Raw genomic sequence first — 23,054 nt, forward strand, 5'->3', positions numbered from 1 at the left:
ACCGCTAGCATCGCGTGCTCGCGTGAGTGCAAAATGGCGGATTAATGAGCAGTGGAGTTGTGGTGAAATTTTCTTGTTGAAAAATGGCTCTTCCTCCTGCAAAGGAAGGCGAAAAGACGTTGGCGCTTTGCCGCTTATCAGGTAACCATCTTAGTGTACTTTTGTAATGCGCTAAGCGCACTCGTGACCAAGCATGCGTTATGAATGAAATTAGAGGAACAGTCGATACAATTTTCGAGAAAAGATTTAAAAAGTAGTGATGCAGGATCGCAACATTACAATATATAGGCTTTATTTTCGTCCAGATGAGAAATTTCCCAATCTGGGATATAACTTTTTAATTACATTGTATAATGTAGATTGGTACACAAGCACATAGAAGCTTACACTGTATATGGTTATCAAATGTAACTTTTTTCAGCTCTTCCTGTACAATCTGTTTGTATTTCTGTATTCATTTACTCTATATTCTGAAGATCTTTGGGGTGGGTTTTCAAATTGTGATGTACGTGTATTGGTGCAGCCTTCCCTTATCATGCCATCAACCAGAAATATTTTGTTATTTATTTGTCTATTTATTTTAATTTTTGTCATAGTGCCATCCTCTCTTCGATTTGAGCCAGTTGGCCGATGGTATGAAGCTAACATTCATCGGCGTCAACATGGCCTTTCTTCGCACCACTCCAGCTCCAGTGCTAGTTCCAGTGCTAGCTCTGAGGGAGGTTATTCTTCAGATGAAGAAGATCACAGATTTCTCCTAACTTTGGATCCTACAGATTGGAAGGTAGAGTGTTAAAATTGGTAGACTATGAGTAGTCCCTCTTTCGCTTAGTCTGTCATGCGTGACGCGAAAGAACACTGCAAGAAAAAAATGGCCACGTGAAATCCTGGGGGCGAGGAGCACGCGAAAGGAGGCACCGCTGCCTAAGCCCAAGAGTTTGCCCTTTCACGGCCGAGTGATTTTTCGGTGTGGAATTTCTCATCTTGACGTCCTCTTATTATCGCCTGTTGTCAATAACCCTGGGAGATATCCTGAATAAAATTGCTCTACTCTACTCTTCAAGTAGCTAGGCAAAAACACATGCCACGAGAAGTATAGTACTGCACATGTTTGTACAGAAATGCCAGCCTTATGAAACTGAAATCTGGGAGATTGCCAATTTAACCTTCTTCCCCCGGAAAAAAAGTTGTTCAAAGTACACATGGAACTCCACCAAATTCGACGACAAAAATGCTTCAAATATCGAGAACAATTTTATCCTCAAGAAATGCCAATAACTGGCTAAAATATGTCTGAAAAATGTATATTATGCACATTCCTTCGTATTTACCGGGAGATTAGGTGACGTGTCAATATTGAAGACTGTGCAAAGATTTGCTCTACATGTACATCCAGGGGACTCCTGCATGTAGATCATAATCCAGGAGAGTTGATATACAGTGTCGATGCCTGTAGACTACCTGAACATAATTATGTACATGTAGCACAAAACATCAGCATGCAAAGAAAGCTGTGTGGATTTTGCAGTTAAGGCAAACACTTGTGGATTCTGTCAAGTGAACTTTCTTGGGAGTATTTTTGAGGAAATTTAAATTACAGAAACATTTTCGGGCTACTGAAAATAACTTTTGGTTCTTTTGCATACTGAATATTTTACTTTAACGTGGTCTCATTACACGTTGTCATAGGTAAGGTGCGTGGAGGCACAGTATTAGCATCATGGTTAGTGCACTCACCACCAGATTGTGCCGTTCGGCTTCGAGTCCTGGCCGAGGACATTGTGTTGTGTTCTTGCACAAGACACATCACTCTCATAGTGCCTCTCTCCACCCAGGTGTATAAATGGGCACTGGGAAATTTAATGGTGTGGGGTAACCCTGCGATGGACTAGCATCCCATCCAGGGGGTGTAGAAATACTCCTGGTCACTCCTGGTTACATGCCTGCCTGATGGGCCACTTGGCTCATATGCAGACTATACCTTTTACATGTACTTTTACCCATGGATAAGCTTCCGTCTGCTGTATTCAAGCCTACATTGTAGTGACATCAGGCTTTCATGTATCTCCCACTCCAGTAACAACGAGTGATGGAAAGTAGCAAATTATAGTTTTAATTAACATTATTTTGCCAGCTTTTACAACCATGATATGCAAAAAGGATATGTCAACTGCATTAGAGGGATGTGGGAGGGATTGTAAACTATATGTATGCTAAACTTAGTTGTATACAAAATATGTTGTAAAATTAATAATCAGGTAGTTTTAAGAAAAATACTGAAAGTTATGAATTTTTAAATAATTGTTAATAATATTGTATTTTATCTGTATCCCCAATTAGTGCTGTTGGCACTAGAATGACCAGACACTTTAATAAAGGATATGTATGTATGTATATATCAGGAGTTAATATGCCAGTACCCAAATTATTATACTCCTGAGAGGAGAAAGGCATAATGTAACAATCAAGTATCTTGCACATTAGAACACAACACAGTTATGCTGAGTAGGGCTTGAAACTGGACTGCTAATTCACTAATAATATGGTCAGTATGCCTTGCAACATACTGTATTAGTCTTACTACAGACGTATAATATTTTACAGCAACAAGATCATTATAGGGTTCTTGGACTTGGAAAACTCAGGCACAAGGCTACTGCAGGAGACATCAAGAAAGCATGTAACTACACCTTTATAATAATGTTTATGTAAATTTATGCATTGTGTTTTCTCATACCCTTACCAATGATGTACAAATGGATCAGTGTTGCGTTCTATGATGTACAAATGGATCTACTAGCGTTCTATCACGAATGCCGTTCTCTGATTGGCTACGCTACCCGCTATCTATTTTGTGATAGATAGTGAGTAGCGTAGCAGTGTGCACTTGTTGACAAAATGACGGCCTCTTCTTGGCGTTTTTGAAGTGTCTGTGAAGAGGAATTAGATAAAGTTTTGAACAACTAGTAGATTTTAACATACTGTACTAAAACAATCAGATTATTCACTCTTGATTTCTATACGTGATAGTTGACGAGTGCACAGCCTGAGTCAACTATCATGCGATAGAAATCTCGAGCTCATAATCTAATTGTTTAGTGGAACCCTTCCCCCGAAAAAGTCAACATTTAATCCTTGTGGCCTATCTGACTGGCACAATGTATTTTCACTATACTCAGTGTTTGTGGTTTTAGCAGCATGAAAGAACTGTGGTTACTGTATGCCTGCTTCCCACTGGATAGATGTCCATTGCAAGGTTACCCTTCAGCATTAATTTTAATTGGCTGGTTTCCATAGCCTACATGTAGCGAAGGCAGGCTTAATTAAATGAAATTCTTTTGTCTAAGCACACAACACACTCTGAGAAACTCTGGTTCAAAACCAGAACACTAGATTCAGAGTCCAGTTCACTGACCATCAGGCTACCATACATGTACTGCTCTCAAAATTTTATAATGTTGTCCTCAAAGTGTTTTTGCTCAAGCAGTCATTTGTAATATGTAATACATGTAAAACTACTTTTTCAGAGAATTTTTTAGCCAGTTCAGGCTCAAAGTTTTATAATTAATTGTCCCCAAAACGTTTGCGCTCAAGCAGTTACAAAGTACATGCACTGTAATATGTAATAAAACTACTATTACAGAGTCAACCAGCTCGGGCTTTCTTAACTGAGCACTCTTTTTTTTAGTGGTACTTAACTTTTTGGATGAATAATTCCACTTTGAGACCATACACTCCTGTACACACATTTTTTGATGGTGATTTATTTTCTTAAATAATTCTATTTTTCAGTTCGAAAGAAAGTGCTTCGACACCACCCAGACAAAAAGAAATCAACTGCAGGCTCTTCAGATAAAAAGCTTTCTGATGAAGATCTTTTTGCATGCATAACCATAGCAAATGACATTTTAAGCAACAAAGAGAAGCGGCAAGCTTATGATAGTGTAGATCCATTGTTTGATGATTCCATTCCATCTGCGAATGCCAACTCTAGAAGTAATTTTATTGACGTATTTGGCCCAGTGTTTGAAAGAAATGCAAGGTTAGTCAAAGTTATTACAGTTGAACATCCACTAATGGCAGCCTCCCTACAATGGGCATCTCTCCACAATGGTAAATGCTTTTTGTCCCAGGGGATGGTTCATACATTCACTCTTATTTTAACCTCTCAGTATACAGTGGCCACCTCTCCACAATGGCAACAGCCAGTAAAGTGCATCCCAAACTACATGTACATGTACATGTACCAAAATAACCTCTCTATAATGGCCAGTTAATAAACAGCTGAAGAATAGTGTCTACCAAACCCCATGTTACATTGTAAAAGTTCATGAAAATTGATCCGCACCGCATGTCCTTGGTCTCTGTTTCTGTTTGGTTTCTGCAGTTTTAGTGATATATTTTGATTGTGTTAGGTATTTCTATGATACAGTAAGCATTTTTTAAATACATAAATGTTATACCTCCCCCTCCCCCCAAAAAACAGGTGTCATATTACACCCTACCTCCCCATAATGGCCACCTCTCTATAACAGCCACTTTCATCTGTCCTCAAGGTGGCCACTGTAGAGAGGTTTGACTGTATCTTTTTATTTACTTGACATTAAAATGTATTTTTGTAACTGAACACTTCATGAACTATCACATCTCAATTACAACTTCAGTACAGAATTTTTCAATACATTATAATCATTCTTTTCTTGGTAGTGGTTATTTTCCCCAAGGAAACCTGTCAGTTTTGCAAAAAGCCAGTCATTTATTTACTTTTTACTTGTTCATTTTCCTTTTGCATCACAGATGGTCCAAAGTTCAACCAGTCCCACCATTAGGAGATTATAATTCTACATTTGAAGAAGTTGACAATTTTTATAGTTTTTGGTAAGTTACCAGTTGATTAGCATCAGGTTTCATCACTGGTGTGGACGTAGGACACAGGACACCCAAACACTGTATCAGCTGCAATATTTAATCATTCACATTCATGTAAAATAAATGTACTGTTATTTACCTGTGTTCCTGGGTCTGTTTGAGCCATTTAGAAGGGATTTGACCAGAGGCAAAGGTGGTTTACATTTCTTATCTGCCACTTTGTGAATGTGACGCTCTGATTACGTCTCAAGTTTTCATTACATCTTCATTAACTATGACCTCTCACGCGTGTCCATTATGAAACCTGAGAATCTCTCCCCCGATGAGAGTTAATAGTTAATAACGATAATGAAAACTCGGTAATCAGAGCATCATATTGACAAAGTGGCAGACAAGATGGCTTCACTTCTATTCAAATCCCCTCTTACAGATCAAAAAGAAACAGGAACACAGGTAAATGACAGTACATTTATTTTGCATGAATGTAAATGATTACATTATTGCTGATACAGTGTTTAGGTCCCCAAATTTTGGCTCATGCGTATGCACCAAATTAAAATATTGTACATTTATGTACCTACATGTAATATTGGGAAATCTATCTTTTTGGTTAAAAAAATAGTTTTTTCAGCATTGAAATTAAGGCCCATTTAGCATCACGGCAGCCAAAAACTAATTTAACAGTTAAAACAACAATTTTTGTGAAAATATGGGTGTTAAAGGGTTAAACAGTTACATTAACTATTAGCAACTCCAGATAATTTTTGAGCGTATTACCGGTAATTAACTGCTTTCCACTTTGAACAGTTTTCTTTTAGAACACATAGGCATGTCCATGTACTTTTATTGGACTGCAGCCCTATGTATGCATTGCAGACTTATGATACAAGGTCATTTTATTCTTGGTCCTTTTCGTTTACATGTAGGTATAATTTTGATTCATGGAGAGAGTATTCCTATCTTGATGAAGAAGAAAAAGAAAAAGGAGAGAAGTAAGTAATCCAAATCACATAGTAAGGCAAAGAAGATTGATATTATTCACTGAGGTCAACGAGATGTCTTATCTCTTTGAATTAACAAGGTCTTTTCTTTTGTACGTGTAACAGGCATTTTTGAATTTTCCATGAACAAGTTAAGAGAATGTAGTATGAATTTGAATCATTACTTGAGTGATAAAGGATGAAACGCTTGTGACAACCTCTGTTTATTTGCAGCCGTGATGAGAGAAGATGGATTGAAAAGCAGAACAAAGTGATGAGACAAAAGCGGAAAAAGGAAGAAGTCGCTCGTATTAGGAATCTAATTGGTAAGTACAAAACCTCTTATTCTGCTAAGGTAATTCTATGGAAAAACACATTGTGAACTGACCTGTGTAGGACCAGACACATTACCGACACACCACCGACACACCACCGACACACCACCGACACACCACCGACACACCACCGACACACCACCGACACACCACCGACACACCACCAACACGTTAGCCTCTTCCAGGCGTTCAGTTAGTTGCGCGTTGGCCGAATCACTACCAACGCGTCCACCGACCCGAAAATAAAATAAAGAATAAAACAAAAATGAAATAAAATCCTTAACCTTCCTCAACAGATGAAAGGTATTCGTTGACAATGCCGTTATAGTCACTTTGCTCTTCTTTTGATGTGTGTTGTACAGTGCCATTTTTTAACGTAATATGTCAAACACGAAAAACCATGTCTCACCACATTCTCAAACACCGAGACGAGAGTTGAAAAAACCTTTTTTAGTACCTTAAGTACTGGTTTGTACTATTTCATGGCGGAAAACAAAAATGATATAATAGCGATTCCCCTAATTAATTTGACATGCAAGGAATTTCACATCAGAAAAAAATCTTGTAGGGGCAACCGAGAGACAAAGTTGCATTCTGCGCGCTTTTTTAATCAATGGAAACGATGAGAAAGAACCACTGCCTGTAAATATGGAGAATCCGACGACACGACCGAAAATTCGAATTTTCTTTCATTGCGTCTATTACCGTTCGCGACCTTTTTGTACATTTGCCGTTTTCTTTTGATTTTCGGTCTGTCGGCCTTTCTTTGCTTCACACGGGTTTCCTATTAAAGGACACTTGGTGCATAAGTGCTGTGTCATTAGGAGGAACTTTAAGTAGAGTAAAGCCGTTTGACTGTGCTATTACAAATTATTTGAGAGGTCGTTAAAAGGTCTGCATGGTTTCCACTGTTATCTTTATGTGGCTTTGTTGATAGCCTGTAATGCAAGCGTATTTTGGCGAGCGATCGAGCGCATTGTGAGAAAGCGAGCGCCAGTTTGGATTCAAACTCGGAAGAGACTTGGGGAGAGACGAAAAGGTGTCCTAGGGAGTGGGTGTTAGGCTGAAAGAGGAGTAACGAGCTAATACCGCTGTAATTCGTGAATACACGGAAAACGCCTGCACTGTAGGCTACTTTGTTGAGTATGACACTGTAATTTGGCATGTGCTTGCGGTGCACTTTTTTAGCTTCATGACATGTTGTTGACAGATTAATGACAGGTTAATTATAAGGGGGCTGAGCGGCGGCTTCAATACTTTGTCTACAGACTCTCCCCTTCTCTCTCTCCCCATTTCCCCCTTCTCTCCTCTCTCTTCTATCTTCTTTCCTCCCGCTTTCTCTTCGCTCCGTCCTTGACTGTTGATCCCGTTCACAGGCTAACACTTCCGACACACTACTGACACACTACTGCGACCGACACATTACCGACGCGTCGGCCGAAATACTTACCAGATTCTTTACCTTTACCGAAAGTTGCACGGACAAGTTGAGTGAACTTCTATCCAGATCTGAAAAAGTTCTTGTTTAGAACACACAAAGCTCATTGCGTTCGATCCGTATGTCTTGAGTTCAAGCCAGGAGCCATAATCGGGGACGGAGACCGTAAGTCTTGGGATCCGCGCGCACCTATGATATGGGACAAATTTTCTATTTTTAGAACAAATTGCGCCATCCTGACGTCATATATCCGCGCGGATCCGCGCACGTGTCGGGGGCTCTCGCGCGGATGTTGTCACGTTGAGTGATCAAATGGTGAGAGCTGCGAGATTCTCTTGCAGATTTTTTCACAGCGATGGCAGGGAATAAGGCAGGGAATAAGAACCAGGACTCTTAAATGTAGTTTTATGCTCTGAGGTAATGGAAAAGGTGAGTTTTTTTTTTTTTTCGCGCTGTGAATGAATAATATCTGCTCGCGCTAGTTGTACGCGTCAGGTTTTCGTTTGTTCTGTGAAGAAAAGTTATGTAAGAAAACTCTTTACTCTGGTATCGAGTTTATTTGTGAGTTTCCCAAAAAATGCTTAATCATAACCAAACCCTGTTTTTGATAGTTTGTTATGGTTTCTGTTTGTTTGGCGAGTTTGCAAAAGTTTTTGAAAGGAAAGTCTGATGCGTACATTCAGTAGCTCATTTGCATAGTGCAGCGCGCGCTCTTTCAAGTCCGAGTCGTTGTTTTCAATTGTCAACAAACCTTGACAAAGATTTATTTCGTGGTCTTTTGTGCCGAAACGCTGCAACAGTTTTCACGAACGCCAAAAGGCCACTAATATCATGTGTGTTTCTTTGACATAGTGAAATTTTACGCGGCGAAAATAAAAGAAACAAGGAAAATTGATAACTCAACCAAAAAAAATCAAAATCGTTATTCGAGTTGATTAAAGAAAGCGTCGTCGTAATTTTGCTGATTATTTCTGCTGTGTTCACATATTTTCAGCTAAGCTTTTAATATGTTCTCAAACATTTATCAACCTTAAACATATTTAAAAACTAGAGATATTATATGAGTTCGATGTACGTTTTCACAAAAGTGGGAAGTCCAATTTGTCATGTTTTACGGACTGTACAAAACACGCATCGGCGGGCGCTCTTATTCATCGACAACAGACAATTATTTTTACACAAACAAAACTGAGCAGCATCTACAGACATAAACTTTATTGTCGCTTATTGGGCCTTGATAAAACATGAAGCGTTGCTTACAATTCAGGCGAAACTCAAACTTGCAATTACTTTTTCTTGTTTTACTTTTCGGTCGAGATAGACTCTGGCGAAATCCTCGCAAGCCTGTGGCAAGAGGAGGGAAACTTTGAAGTCCTGAAACGCTGCTATATCCAAACATACAACTAGTTTTTTGCTGTGGTTTCGAAGAGCTGTTAATCTTCAACATATGTGAAACTTAGAGTGGAGTAATGTACAGCTCATGTAAAAGAAGCATCCGTCGGAACACAACTTGGTCAGCGATACCATATCTAAGCTTAAAGCGGAACATACCTAAATTCGATACTGCCTTACTTCACTCAAACTGGAGCAGCTTACGACGAAAATACTTAAGCAAAATTCCAACAGACCTAAACGCGTTGAGTTGTGGGCCAAAAACATGACAAAATTTCGGGAATTTCGGACGCCATTTCCCCCGCGCGACATCCGCAAAAATCCTCGCAGCATGTACGCGCGTGTGCCGCAGGTGATGGCGCAATTTGTTCTAAAAATAGAATTATTGTCCCATATCATGGGGACAACCCCAATACTAGAAATGGCGCGCGCTTACGGTCTCCGTCCCCGATTATGGCTCCTGATTCAAGCCAAACACTTCCCCATTCATGCTCACTTATATCTGATATATAATGATTGTTGGATGTTTATTTTTTAATTTTTTCTTGTTGTAGATAACGCTTACGCATGCGATCCTAGAATAAAGAAATTTAAAGATGAGGAAAAAGAAAAGAAACTCGCAGAAAAGAAAGCAAAAGAGGAAGCTGCCCGTGCAGTGGCTGAAGAAAAAGAACGAGTGAGTAAACTAAACAACCTCTCGCTTTACAAATATTATATTTACCAAGAGTGCTATTTTGGGTCAAAATTAAATCTCTTCTCAACTTTGCATTTCAACTTTAATTTTTGGTACCCCACAAGCAGAGTCTCCTTCATCGAAGACGACGCTGCTCGGAGGGGAAAATTATTGGCGAAAATTTTTGGCGAATTCGTTTTAAAAGCGTTTGCAATGTTTTGTAATGTGAATCAGTGAACTAATCATTTTTACTGAATTCCTGTGAAATTTCTATTTGATTGTAGCAAAGACTTGAAGTATTAGAAAACGAAAGAAAGCTTAAAGAAAAGGAAGAACAAGAGGCAAGGGAAAAGGTGAGGAGATTTTTGTCAATAATCTTTTAATTTTTTAGCAGTTGTGTTTGATCTGGCTATCACAAACACCGGGCTGTTTGCAGTCTCTTCGTTCTTTACATCGCGACAAGTGGCCTGGGGCCCGGTGCTCGAAAGGCCCGGAAACTTTTCGGGCCCGCAAAGCCATTTTTAGTTAATCTGTATCTAAAAACATAGAGGTGTACAGTGTATACGCCTGAAACTTCTTGTACGAAGAGAACATCTTTTCATATTAAGAATATGTGAATAAAACAGCTCTGTAATCAAAAGGTTTGAGATTTTGCTATGGCTTTTCGGATGCGAAAACTTTTCGGGACCTTCGAGAAACGGCTCCCTGAAGCCCCGGCCAAACGATCGCAACATGTCAACGCAACATATCGCAACATTGTTGGGCGCAACATGTTCCGTGCGTTTGGCCACCGTGTTGCGATGTGTTGCGACATGTTGGGTGTTGTTGACTCAAATTTGAAATGGTCAAATTTGAGCCAACAACACCCAGCATGTCGCAACACATCGCAACACGGTGGCCAAACGCACGCAACATGTTGCGCCCAACAATGTCTTAACGAGCGAGAGGTGGTTTGGTCCCAGTCCCCTCTCAACAGCCTCAGTCCACGAACAAGCTGCCTCTTTTTATTGAGGTGGTTCGATACAGTTTTTTCTCGACCATACCTAGCATTTACAATTGGCGTTTTACCAACCTTGCCTTACTCTGATCGACGTGGAAATTACACCAGTTTTTGGAAAAAGATTGAAATTTGGTTTAATATATAATTTTAGCATAATTTTTTTTATATCGGGATTTTGTAACACAACTTTTTCGTGGGTTCGAGCGCCTTCTTCATCGACAAATTTAAAAGGTTTCCGGTGTATCAATGCTAATAAAACTTTGGAATAAATGTTAACATTATCAGGCATACATGGTTAACGTTTTAGAAAAATCTATCCACCTGATTTAAGACTTCGGAAAAAGCGCTGAAAATCGAAAATTGTTCTAAATTTATTACGGAAGTGATGTTGTGTAACGAAAGGTGTTTCGTGCGGAACTGCGCGGTTAAGGACGGATATGGACTATCAGATTGGGAACTGTTGAATACAGGGATAACGGCGGACGGACTTGTCTTGGGGAAAGCTCTGAAGAGCACAGGCTCGCTGCACGGCACTCGTTAGTCAGTGCCAAAGGTACAGGGTCGTTGTCTCTCGTCAGCCGGACAGTAAATCAGCAAAGACTCTCACAGATCTGGAACTCTCTTGTCTTCTTTATTGTAGATTAAACCTCGTAGTACATAGGTCGAAGGTAATTCAGTATGTGCCTGCTTATATGTACTCACGGTGCGATAATAATGGCAGGTAAACTTTAAGGTTTCCAGCAAAATAAACGTCTAAGTCAAGTCTTATCAATACCAGCATCCGTAAAGGAAATTGCCAAACGTTTAGAGCTTCCATTCAAGATAAGTTCGAGGAAATTGCTCAAGATATAGGTAAACAATGGTGTTGGTTGACAATACACTACGTCGCAGCTGAGAACAGGTATTACCGATAGTAATACGAAATGCTAGACTATGAATGATCTTAAGAGTTACCGAGAGGTTCCTTTCTATGTCAACATTTATGAATTTGTAATTATATTACAGTTAAGATTCATACATTTATCTCACGACATTTCCTGTAGATTACGATAAGTTTACAATTCTAAGTAAAGTGCGGAATTTATTCACGATAAGGATATATAGAAGAGCAAATATTACGCATAAACCTACTTCTTGTTTTGGGGTATATTTCTCTTCTGTGACAGTTGAGAAAAAGTCTCGTTCTCGAGATCAAGAAATCACAAACCAACAAAACTTTCATGGCTTCAAAACATAACTTCAAGGCACACTTTGGTGTCTTTTGAAGTAATTTAATTGAAATAGTGTTCTCCTTTCAGTCCATTTAATTTCATTAAATTGCATGGGTTGAAATGTTTTCGCGATTTATTCCAAGTCAAACATAGAGAATTTTTTTATTCTTGCACATTCCCCTGCCAAACATCGCAATTCAGAAGTTGGCATCAGCTTTCCTATAACAGATCTGGTTGATTTCGTTTCCATGGAAATGTCGATTACTCTAAAGAACACATTCAACCAAAGTTCAATCCTTTTCCAAAAACATGTGTAATTTCCACATCGATCAGATCAAGGGAAGGTTGGTAAAACGCCAATTGAAAATGCTAGGTATGGTCGAGAAAAAACTGTATCGAACCACCTTAATGCTCGTAACATTTGATTTGTGTAATATTTATGTGTGTTTGCTTTTTCTGTTTATCTGTTTATTTGCATTATCCTTTCAGGCGCAGGCAGCCAAAGTGGAAAAAACTAAGATGAAGAATATAATGAAGAAAGAAAGGAAAACAATACGAACTATAATAAAGGTAGAAAGGTTTTAGTTCCTTAAGAAACTACGTGGTACATTGAGACGAGGTATTTTAAAAGCAGTTTTCTCTTCTACTGGATCAGCAACAGTATTGTCTGTTTTTTTATTGTCAGAATTATGAATATTTTGTCGACGATGAAGAAGCAAGAATACGGGAAATGGAAGTGATGGACCGACTTCTTGAGGTTACTTCACTTGAAAGGTAATACATGCTCAAAAGTGCATGCGGTCTGTTCAGATCTTCAATGAGTTCTGCATTATGTTCACATCAGCTCACTTCAACTCTCGTGGACTGACTTAGTCATGATGAGGCCCAATTAGTGGTTTTCGGGATATAGGATATTAATTAGACCAAAAAGTAACGGGATCCTCAGATTCACCCCCTCCCCCTCCGCTCCTTAATGGTACCTCTAATTATGATATTTTAAATTTTGTGTTAGTTTACAGTCTTTTCGAGAAGGTCTCGAAAAAGCCGATTCAAAGGATGAAGTTAGAGGAATTTATGAGAAAGAGGTGAGGCAACCTTACTATCACGTATCTATTGCATTGTGACCACTGATTTATTGTTTACTTTTTATAAATGAGTTTAAAGAATTGAATTGTTACAAGACGCCAACCGCTGGTATCGATGGAGGAACTTCGACCAGATGACCATAGCACGAGAACGTTGTTGAACTGAAGGTTTAGCAGTACAATTGCTTTGCTTATAAGTTCTACATCTCGAAACATTTCGTAGTTGTCCTCTGCAAAATAGTGACGTGATGTTAACAAAATCTACTTTTTGTGAAAAACTTTCACGAACCAAGAGTTTTTTTTTATGTGCTCTTTAAAAAGACCGCATTTGACACTATTATCAAGCTAGTATCCCAAATTTGAACGATTGAAGAAATGATCGCCGTTCTTGTAAAAATTAACCTGCAGAACTGAAATTTTGATTTTGTAGTTACTTGAGGGCAGTAGTGATGGCACAGTGGTGAGAGCCTCGCCTTCTACCAGTGTGGCCCGGGTTCGATTCTGGGGCCCGTTTCTCAAAAGCCCCTTAAACCTTTTTGGGCTCGTAAAGCCATTTTTAGTTCATCTGTGTCTGACAACGGAGAAGTGTATGCGCCTGAAACTTCTTGTAGAAGGGAACCTCTGTTCATATTAAGAATGTGTGAATAAAACAGCTCTGTAATCATAAGGTTCGAGATTTTGCTATGGTTTTCCGGGTGCAAAAACGTTTCGGGACCTTCGAGAAACGGGCCCCTGGCCCGGTGTTGTATGTGAGTTAAGTTTGTAGTTGGTTCTCGCCTTTCTCAGGGCTCTCCGGTTTTCCTCCCTCCGCAAAAACCAACACTCCAAATTCCAATTCGACCAGGATAGAGGACCGCATGAAAACAAGCTAAATTCCTCTCTAAATATTGTAATTGATTTTTTCGTCTGTTGATCGATATTTCAACATTCTTTTTGCAATAGATGGAACAAATGAGAGAAAAAATGAGACAAGAAGCTATAGCAGAAACAAAACAGACTACGAAGAACAAAGATGATGGAGCAATTAGTGACGACTGGACAGAAGATCAGACACAGCTGCTTATTAAAGCTGTTAATCTGTTTCCAGCTGGAACAGCCTCAAGGTACAAAGCGTGTATAGGGATCTTAAAGGCAAACCACAACGGTAACGAGAAAGTTGTTGAACAAACTATTTTAAAAACGTTTGTTCATTGACTACTTAAATCTGATTAACAGGCTAGTCGATCGGCGTGCACATTGAGCGTAGAACATAGGCTCTTGCAATCCTGTTTATCTCGACCCCGCCTGGTTAGAGTTGCAGTTTTATTTCCGTAACGTGTGTTTTCATCCCGTATCCCGCCGTCAGTTTTAAAACTATCCCGCTTCCCGCACGTCAAAATGGGCAAATTCCACTCCCGCTGAAGTATTTGTATCGCGCATCCCGCCATTCATTTCTGATCGGAGTAGGGTCAGTTGACAACAACAACATTAACAACAACAACAACAACAACAGCAACAGCAACAGCAACAACAACAACAGCAAACCCTAATACATTCCTGTCTGTCTTGTTGTGTTTTGGTTTTGTTTAGATGGAAGGTAATTGCTGATTACGTCAACATGCATGCCAAGACAGGCACTTTACGCGACTCTAAACACGTGATCAAGAAAGTCAAGACTTTACAAAAGCTAGGTTAGTTAAGTAGCTCCATCTTTCTGTTGTACCATCGTTCAGGCGGTAGCTAATGTGAGCTCTTATTAGGCGTTAGTTTCCAAGAGCAACATAACTCGCATTACAAGTGAATATATGAAAGATCATATATTTGAACTGCGGAGAAAGATATGAAGACGTTGAGATCTGAATTTTTTTCGTGCTTTAATTTTACAAGTGCTTAAGTTGTATGTACAACTGCGATGATCAGTCAGGTCTTCATATCTTCACTTTACGGGTATATTATGAACTCACAACGTGACCAGTTCCCAGTCGGCTTGATAGCTCAGTTGGTAAAGCACTGCTGCGGTATCGCAGAGGTCATGGGTTCGAATCCCGTTCAAGCCTGACTGATTTTTTTTTTTTTTTTTTTTTCAGGCTTTAATTTCCCTTCGATGATCAATCATGTCTCCATATAGCTCACATTAGTTGCCAACTTCTCTCGAAATATCGATTCTCCTTACTGGTTGTGATCCATTTCTTTAATGATGGTTTTGAGAATTTTGCAGTACATCAAGTTAATTGCGTAGTTGTTGATTTTCTCGGTTATCCGTTGGGAGTCGGTTAGGAGAATTTAGATTTTGAGCGCTTCTGGAAGCAATACAAATAAAGTCAATCTATGTATTTGTTGCACAGATAACAGAGGCGCAACTCCAGTGATCTTAACTAGTGTAATGCTGGAAAAAATGTTTGTTCCACAGACCCAGCCGTCAAACAGGAAGTTAATCGAAATGCTTTTGCGAAATTTGACAAAGATCGCTCACAAGGCAAGGCCACCTCATCCACGGAGTCTGACCCAACAGTAAGATATGATGGTGAGTAGAGGGACATAACGAAGCAGAAATAGTTCTTAAATACAGTACAACCCTGTGTAATCTACCTTTTCTTAATGGGCTAAATGGGGTTGTTTTAATTCACAACTCAAAAATGAAATTCATATCTTCGCACCGCCGTCTAATAGTGATATTTGATGATGTAGAAATAGCTAGCAATTCTTACCCTGTTTTCGATCTTTGTTTGTAAGCGAACAAATCTACAGAAGGTGCTCAGCAGACATCAGCATGGACGTCGGAGGAACAAAGAGTAAGATGCTGCCCTGTATCAATAAAATAATGTAAAGCAGTTTAAAGTTCATTGACCGATCGATGGACGAATCGAGCGAAGATCCATCGTTCGACTGCTTGCTTGCTTGCTCGATTGATGGATTGCTTCCTATTTAGATTCCGCACTTAATAATAAGTTTATGAAGTGGATCATACGTGTGAAAAGTGAATGAGAGAAAATCGGAGAGAAAAAATTCTTTGAGATACCGTAACTACGGGAATCGATAGAACTCGCAATTGATCAGCTCCAAGAATTCTACTCAGAGGTAGAGCGTTCACACTAACTTCGTGATGGTCGCAATCTGGATTGATTTTCACACCTTCTCTACAGCCGCTTAAGTCGCTGCATAACTACAAACTTGAAGACGTCTTCTCCTTATTTCTTTTATGCCCACAAATGGTAGCGCGGTTTGTGCATAGATTGCTCATATTCGCTGATATTTATTTTTCGCGAGAGCTCAGTTCAGTTTTTTTTTTTTTTTTTTTTTTTTTTTTTTTTTTCAGTTTTTTATTATCGCACACTATATACAGAAAAACAACTTGACGTAAGATGGTTTACAATGATATAGGAGAAATAAATACAGATAGAAACTAACTAGAAGTAACAATATTTAATTGTGTACAGTGACCAAAGTAACCAATGAGCTTTCGAGTTGGTCACTGTCATGTAGTTATAAGTTGGCGTTGGCCGCATGCTAAGTTAATTTAAATTAATATTTACATTAAAGACGATATTATTATCATAGAAGAAGAAAGACATACATAAATGCAAGCTAAAATAAAGGAGAAACAATATCCTGAATATTGTACAGCAGTATCTTACATAACTAACAGTTAAACTATGATCAAGTAGAAATAGCAGTAACATTTGCTTTATCCGTTTTTTTAGCTTTTAGAGAAAGCCCTTCGCACATATCCTGCGAATACACCCGAAAGATGGGAGCGAATAGCTGAAGCTGTACCGGGGAGAACTAAAAAGGAATGCATGAAAAGATACAAGGTATAGTAGTGTACATGAAGTTGCAGTTGAACCTGATCTCGATTACCAGCCGCTGGTCGGGAAAGGAGCCCGCGCTCAGGGTCTGGACTCGAGACAACGGCGGAAATCGAGGCTAGGTTGAACCTCGCTGTTTCGAGCTCTTTAAAAGAAACGAAAAATAGTTCGGCATGTCGGAGATCCGACTTAAAAAGGACATTCAAGGGTAAATAATTTGATTCGAGACAGCGGGGAGTTCGATCGAGATAACGGAGTTCGGAATAGCGAGGTTCTACCGTAATCGGGCGGATGCGTGTGCAGGTCAGGATTTTAGACTATTCGTGAAAAATTTTCCAAAAAATTGCACGAGCCTCAATATGGAAGAATTTTCAAATATCACAATTTCTTATTTATTATGTGACAGAGAAATACGAACACGTGCGTTTTAGTTTACACCGTAGGGCAAATTAAAAAGCACCTGTTTTCTCTCAGCCAATCACAATGAAGTAATCTTTGAAGTAATTTTCTCAATCATAGAGTAAAGTGCGCAATCTTTTGAAGACGTTTGTTTAGTCTCTGCAAATAAACAGTATTTGGGGATTTTAAGCGATTTGCTTTTAAGCCAATTTTTTTGAGACGACGAGGCGCAATGGCCCAGTGGTTAATAGTCAGCTCATCGCTTGATAGAACGGCCAGTGCTCGTTATGTCATGTGCGGGGCCATTGTCTCGTCTGCTCAGACAAGACACTTTACTCCCAGGAATGTAAATGAGAAGCAACGAATCCTCTGGTCTATTCTTTCTCCTTAAACCCTGCAACTCTCGTGGTCGATTGATTCAGCCCAAACACCGATGGCTTACAATACCAAACCCAGCATTGCTGTATTGCGATGGACGCAGGTGTTTTATTTTGTTTTATACCTATGTTTAATCCTGCTATGTTTTTTCATTTAAATCCTAGGACTTGGTTGAGATGGTGAAGGCTAAGAAAGCGGCTCAAAGTAAAGACAAAGCGTGACAGATATTGTTGAGACAGGAATTGTGCCGCCAAAATAATTCTTACAAATATTACTTCAAGAGTTGCTGTGACGGAATATGCCAGCTGGTGTCTTTGCAGCTCCATAAACAGCCAAAGGCGTTAGCAGAGCCTTTTAACTCTGCATTGCACTCATTCTCTTGTAAATAAAGTTGAACAATTTCGTACTAAGTGTGAGTTTCATTTTCTGTTCCATTCGGTGAGAAACCAGCAAGGCCCGTATTCAGTAGGCATATCGCTTTCTCGAGACGCTTAGAACTAACGTGCAAACAGAAAGCGGAAAAAATGATAATCTTTCGTCGTCTGTCTTGAGTTGTTTGCCCATGAAAGTGAGAATATTAATGTTTGCTAAATAAGAGTTTGTTTTGCCTATTTTTATGCTGGATTGCTCGTTCAAGGAAAAGAAAACAAAGTCATAAGCTCTTAAAAGGTTCTGCCGCTTACCGTAAACTTAAATTCTGCATTGCGACGAGTAAACTTGAGATTTTTTCAAGGCTGGTTTTATTGTGTAGTTAACTGGTGTCAAGGGATTGTGTGATGTTTTTTTGTTGTTTTTTTTCAGCGGGAACAATAAATTAGTTTGTCAGGAAAATATATGGACAGATCGATTGTGATGAATATGTCAAAATTAGGCGGTTAAATGGAGCAAGAATCATAGCGTGATAGCAGTATGATATAAATAAGAGGTTTGAATATCATTTCCTTAGCCTGGGGGGGGGGGGGGTACTCCCTTATATGGGCTATATAGGCATGTGTGGCCCCAAATGCTACGGGTTTTTAGCCGTTTTGGTCAAATAAGGTATCGATTTTGGCTAAATTGTAAAAAGATTTTGGTCTTAAATGAGGTAAGGGTTTTAGGAAGCGGGCCGCATACCCCCACCCGATTTTTCTGGAAGTACCCCCCGGGTCCCTGAGGCAGCTGATTTAACTTGTGAGTTAATTTTTCACATTCTCTCAGCAGAAAACAATACGGCATGATTTTGCAGAAATCAGAGCTCGAGCTAAATACTGCTTAAGTTCGACGGATGGCCATCTTGTTCTTTTCAAATGGAGTCGTCTTTCTTTTTCTCGCCAAAGGCACCGTCAAATAAATTGTTTAGCTTAGCGATAGGTGATTTCATAAGCAGTAGGCGATATCGTAACTTTGTTCATCAATGGAGTTTCTGACCATAATTGTGTTAATGAAAGTCATTACTGGTACACCTGGTTTTAAATGCTTATTTTTCTTGCATATTCTACCTAAAAATATCATTAGTAATGGAAAAAAAAGCTTTTAAGCCGGTTTTACAACCGGTGGGCGTCTTGGTTATAGATGCGATTCAATCTTTCCAGAAAAACTGTCGTGGTAAAATTATTGAAGATCTTAAATCGCCGAAAGCAAAGGGCGCTGGTTGCTATTAAACTGAGTTTTGCTGCGTTCCTAACGTAACTTTTGGGACTTTGATTCGCTACAAACGTGTATGTTCTAATATGTCGGAAACTAAATGTGTTAAAACTATTGTAAATATTTTATTTAAAAGAAACATACTATCAGAAATTCTATACATTTGTTCCCAGTATTTATTGATTTTCAGATTGTGCTCTTAATAACAAGGTTCTTTATTCCAAGCCGAGCAACTTTAGAGAGTCGCTTTATTTGAAATATGATAACCGTAGAATCAGTTTTAACTCCGCTTTGGAAGGGTCGCTACTTTCGCATAAAAGTGGAGAGGGGAGCTCGTTGCATTCAAAATTTCAAGTGGGATACAGTTAGTGAGTTCATTTCTTTCTTCCATAAGGATGACATTATATTCTTGACACGTTTCTTTTTTGTACCTGCTGACAGAGCTTTAATAAACACAGTACGTCAGTTTGTTAGTTGAAAGTCAGTTTGGATAGATTGACTGAGGCATTAATGTCACGTTTTCGACGTGAATACTAAGAACTGGGCATCCTGCAGTGACATCAGCATGATATCAATTTGTAGATTGCCAATCTTTACCTGGTGCAGCTGATAAGGCACTTCCTGTGACTGAAAGCGGTCGGTTACTGACAGATCTTTGGCAGAAAAAACAGAATGATATTAAATCCTCGGAAAATACAACAAGGGAACTCAGAACGTTCTACCCTGCTGTAAAGATTCAATCAGCCTGTTTCGTTTTTCACACGCTTGCAACTGTAAATTTGAATTAATTGACAATCAAGATTTATCAAGATCGAGAACACCATTTGATTACAAGAGCACCGTTTTAAAGTTTCGACCATGTCTGTGGCGAGTTCCAACTCTTCGGCAATTTCAACGGACGACGTAAGCACAAGCCACAGTTTTAAGGGCGTAATGGCTCAGCTCCTGCCAATTGCCGTCTCGATTATCATTGTAAACGGCGTAGTGTTTCTGTTATTCGCCAAAGAAAAGCGCTTGAGGACACCGAGAAATTATTTATTGTTAAGTTTAGCCGTGTGCGACTTTATGACGGGGCTCATCAATGTTCCTCTCATCGTTATCGTTTTTTCTACCCCGCCAGATTTTATTTTGGGATTTTTCGTAGCTGCTCTGCATTACTTGGTCGTGGTGCTAGTGGCGTATCACATCTTTGCCATAACAGCGGAGAGATATTTCTCCATCGTTTACCCTTTTCGCCATCGGTGGAAGATGACAAAAAAATCCTCTCTCAAGATTGTTGGCGCCATTTGGACGGCAGCTGCGGTGATCGCCTTCCTACCTGTCGCGTGGTGGTTTCCAAGATTTCGCGTAAATTCACCACAGAACAACATTGCAACTGTGACACGCCAAATTCAAACAGGCCATACTGTATTCTGTATTGTTTTCGTGTTTTTAGTGCCGTATGTTTTAATTGTCTATTCTCAAGTTGTCATGTTCAAAACCATCAGAATTCAAAGGAAGACGCGAAGGGTTGGAAGAAAAAACTATGCTGACTCTTCCGTCGCCCGGAAAGCTAAAGATATAAAAAGATGTCTGATAATTTTCGCGTTTATGGCATTTCTTTTTGCTATCTGCTGGTTCCCTTGGTTTGTGATCAGCTTTTTCCAAGGTCTCTGGTTTCCTATAGGTGAAGACGCAAAGTTTATTGTAGAAGACTTCTCGCGAGCATTTCTCATCTTGAAGTATCTCACCTCAATTTTTAATCCTCTTCTTTATACATTTCTCAAGAGAGACTTCCTGGACGCGTTCAAGGCTATTATTTTAAGAAGGAAAATTCAACCGAGGAACGGTGAAACACCAACAGTGAGACTAGAAGTTTTAACACCTCACCGTACCGAGAATTCAAAATGCACTCGAGCTGACTCATCAACGGCAATGGAAGAGGATGTCATTGAATATATAACAGTATTGTAGAAAATTAGACATTTTTCAACTTGAAGCTGGTACAGGCAAGAGGAAATGAAGGGTAACACAGTTAATCCCCCATATTATCTCTCAAGCTATTTTTAGATGTGGTATCTAGTCGTCCCATGGATAATGCTACCGTACGCGTTAAGCCCCTGCCAAACGATCGCAACATTTCAACGCAACATATCGCAACTTTGTTGGGCGCAACATGTAGCGCAACATACATGTTGTGCGCGTTTGGCCACCTGTTGTGATGTGTTGACCTGTGTTGCGACATGTTGAGTGTTGTTGGCTCAAGTTTCAAAATGGTCGTTCTTCTCTTGTGGCTGAGCTTGCACGCGCGACGAAACGGTGACCTTGATTATAATGGTATAGATCAATACGTCCTTGCTAAATTACGGTAGAGCTCAATGTATGACGAGCAATACAGGATCAAAGCGTACGTGACAAAAAGATGCGATGAAACTCTTCTCGTGTATTTGATGTATCTCAGACTCCTGATATAATGATTAAAACTAAGTAGTATGTGGAGAAAAGAAAAAAGGGGCGTCCCTGATACGACCAGGACTTTCAACGACCATGTCGTTTAAACAGACGATCGCGGCTGATAGCATTCGCAGCAGAGTCGGGGCCCATCTAGCCTTTAACTATGCAAACCATAACTAGACTTAAGAAATCTTAGTTCAACCAAGCAATATAATCAAGCAAACGTTCTCTAGCTCTAGAATAAGGAGACTACTGGCAGCCGGTCTTTTTACTTAGGGTCAGACGAGTGTTGCAGGAAGGGCTGTATGCATGGGCGTAAAGGGGTTGAGGCGAGTGCCGCGCCTAATATCTCGAAGGAAGTCGCGATGAATGCCTCGCCCATGACTCGTACCCAATCCCTTCTCTAGTCTGAAACCTTTCACCTGATTTCGAGAGAAAAACAGACTGACAGCAATCTATTGTATATTTGACCACAATTGCTACTAATCTCGCAATTTGATTGGCTAATTTGCCGTTGTTGATAAGAGTCTAGACAACGATGCTTGCGTCAATATGTCACGCAATGCCTTTTTCAGCTCGCGTTCTGAAAAACAAAAACACTTCTTTGACGTTTTCATTTTTGGTAAAAAACAAATCGAAATGTGGTTTAGCGTGGTCTGTACTCTTATCGACAACGATACACGTCATCACAGTGGTCAAAATGTTGTGGACTCAAGAGGCGCGGGCGAGTGAATCCACAGACCACGCTAAACCTCATTCGATTTGTTAAGCATATAGGTCGCGAAACTGAAGAATAAGCACGCGTGTACCAAGAGATTTTGATCTGATAACCTCTTGATGTGTACGTATAAAGATTCGCTAGAATTATTGAATCAAACAAGGCCATTACTATGAACTAGTGAGACAATCTCAGATGTGCAGAATGCAATTATATTGCTCCGTGAAGTACTCCACCCCTGCTCAGTTCACTTCCGGTTTGTATTTACCTTGGTAGTCTGCTAGGGCTTTTCCCCTTAGCAGTGTGTATGTTTCATGGTTGTATTTTCATTCCAGGTCCAAGAATCACCTACAGTTACTGTTTTTCATGACAGTCTTTAAATTTTACTTTGCTGTTTCACGTTGTTTTACGTCCATTTTAAATTCAACATTACGTTTAAGCAGCAAGCATAACAATTTAGCTTTTTACGCCAACTTTGTAACACACCAAAACACACGGAAGATGTGCTTTTTTTTTTTTTTTTTCGCCTCTGGAGATATATAAAGGAAAGTTAAATATCTGATGAATAAATGGCATGACAACACGTAGTACCTAACTGGCGCATTCCTTATCGCTGTATAACAATATCAAAGTTTGAAAAATCAGGGTTTTTTTTACCTTTTTTAAGTCGCTGCTATCATTTGTGCCCGATTATATTAATCTACGCGCTAAATAAGTTCAACTTTTGGCGGGGGT

At 39.5% G+C, this 23,054-nt stretch overlaps 2 protein-coding genes across 3 annotated transcripts; both read left to right on the forward strand.

Annotated features, from left to right (window-relative positions):
• Positions 1 to 11: 11 nt before the first annotated feature.
• On the forward strand, positions 12 to 17,955 carry LOC110039692 (dnaJ homolog subfamily C member 2-like). Of its 2 annotated transcripts, XM_020744831.2 has the most exons (18): positions 12 to 141; positions 597 to 784; positions 2,605 to 2,680; positions 3,793 to 4,042; positions 4,798 to 4,878; positions 5,796 to 5,861; positions 6,084 to 6,175; positions 9,569 to 9,690; positions 9,972 to 10,040; positions 12,388 to 12,468; positions 12,584 to 12,672; positions 12,911 to 12,983; positions 13,926 to 14,086; positions 14,553 to 14,653; positions 15,373 to 15,486; positions 15,696 to 15,754; positions 16,664 to 16,774; positions 17,710 to 17,955. In XM_020744831.2, exons 1-18 carry the CDS (start codon positions 84 to 86, stop codon positions 17,764 to 17,766), a joined length of 1,848 nt encoding a protein of 615 aa, XP_020600490.2. In that variant the 5' UTR covers positions 12 to 83; the 3' UTR covers positions 17,767 to 17,955. The 2 variants fall into 2 exon arrangements, with proteins under 2 accessions (XP_020600490.2, XP_089137072.1); XM_089280946.1 differs by lacking the exon at positions 15,696 to 15,754.
• Positions 17,956 to 19,788: 1,833 nt separating this feature from the next.
• LOC110039626 (neuromedin-U receptor 2-like) lies at positions 19,789 to 22,547 on the forward strand. Its single transcript, XM_089281209.1, has one exon. It carries the CDS (start codon positions 20,027 to 20,029, stop codon positions 21,119 to 21,121), a length of 1,095 nt encoding a protein of 364 aa, XP_089137335.1. The 5' UTR covers positions 19,789 to 20,026; the 3' UTR covers positions 21,122 to 22,547.
• The last annotated feature ends 507 nt before the right edge of the window (positions 22,548 to 23,054 follow it).

This window comes from Orbicella faveolata, unplaced genomic scaffold (assembly GCF_042242905.1).
Source record: "Orbicella faveolata isolate gen_17 unplaced genomic scaffold, um_ofav_v1 contig_48, whole genome shotgun sequence".
Classification (NCBI taxonomy): Eukaryota; Metazoa; Cnidaria; class Anthozoa; order Scleractinia; family Merulinidae; genus Orbicella; species Orbicella faveolata.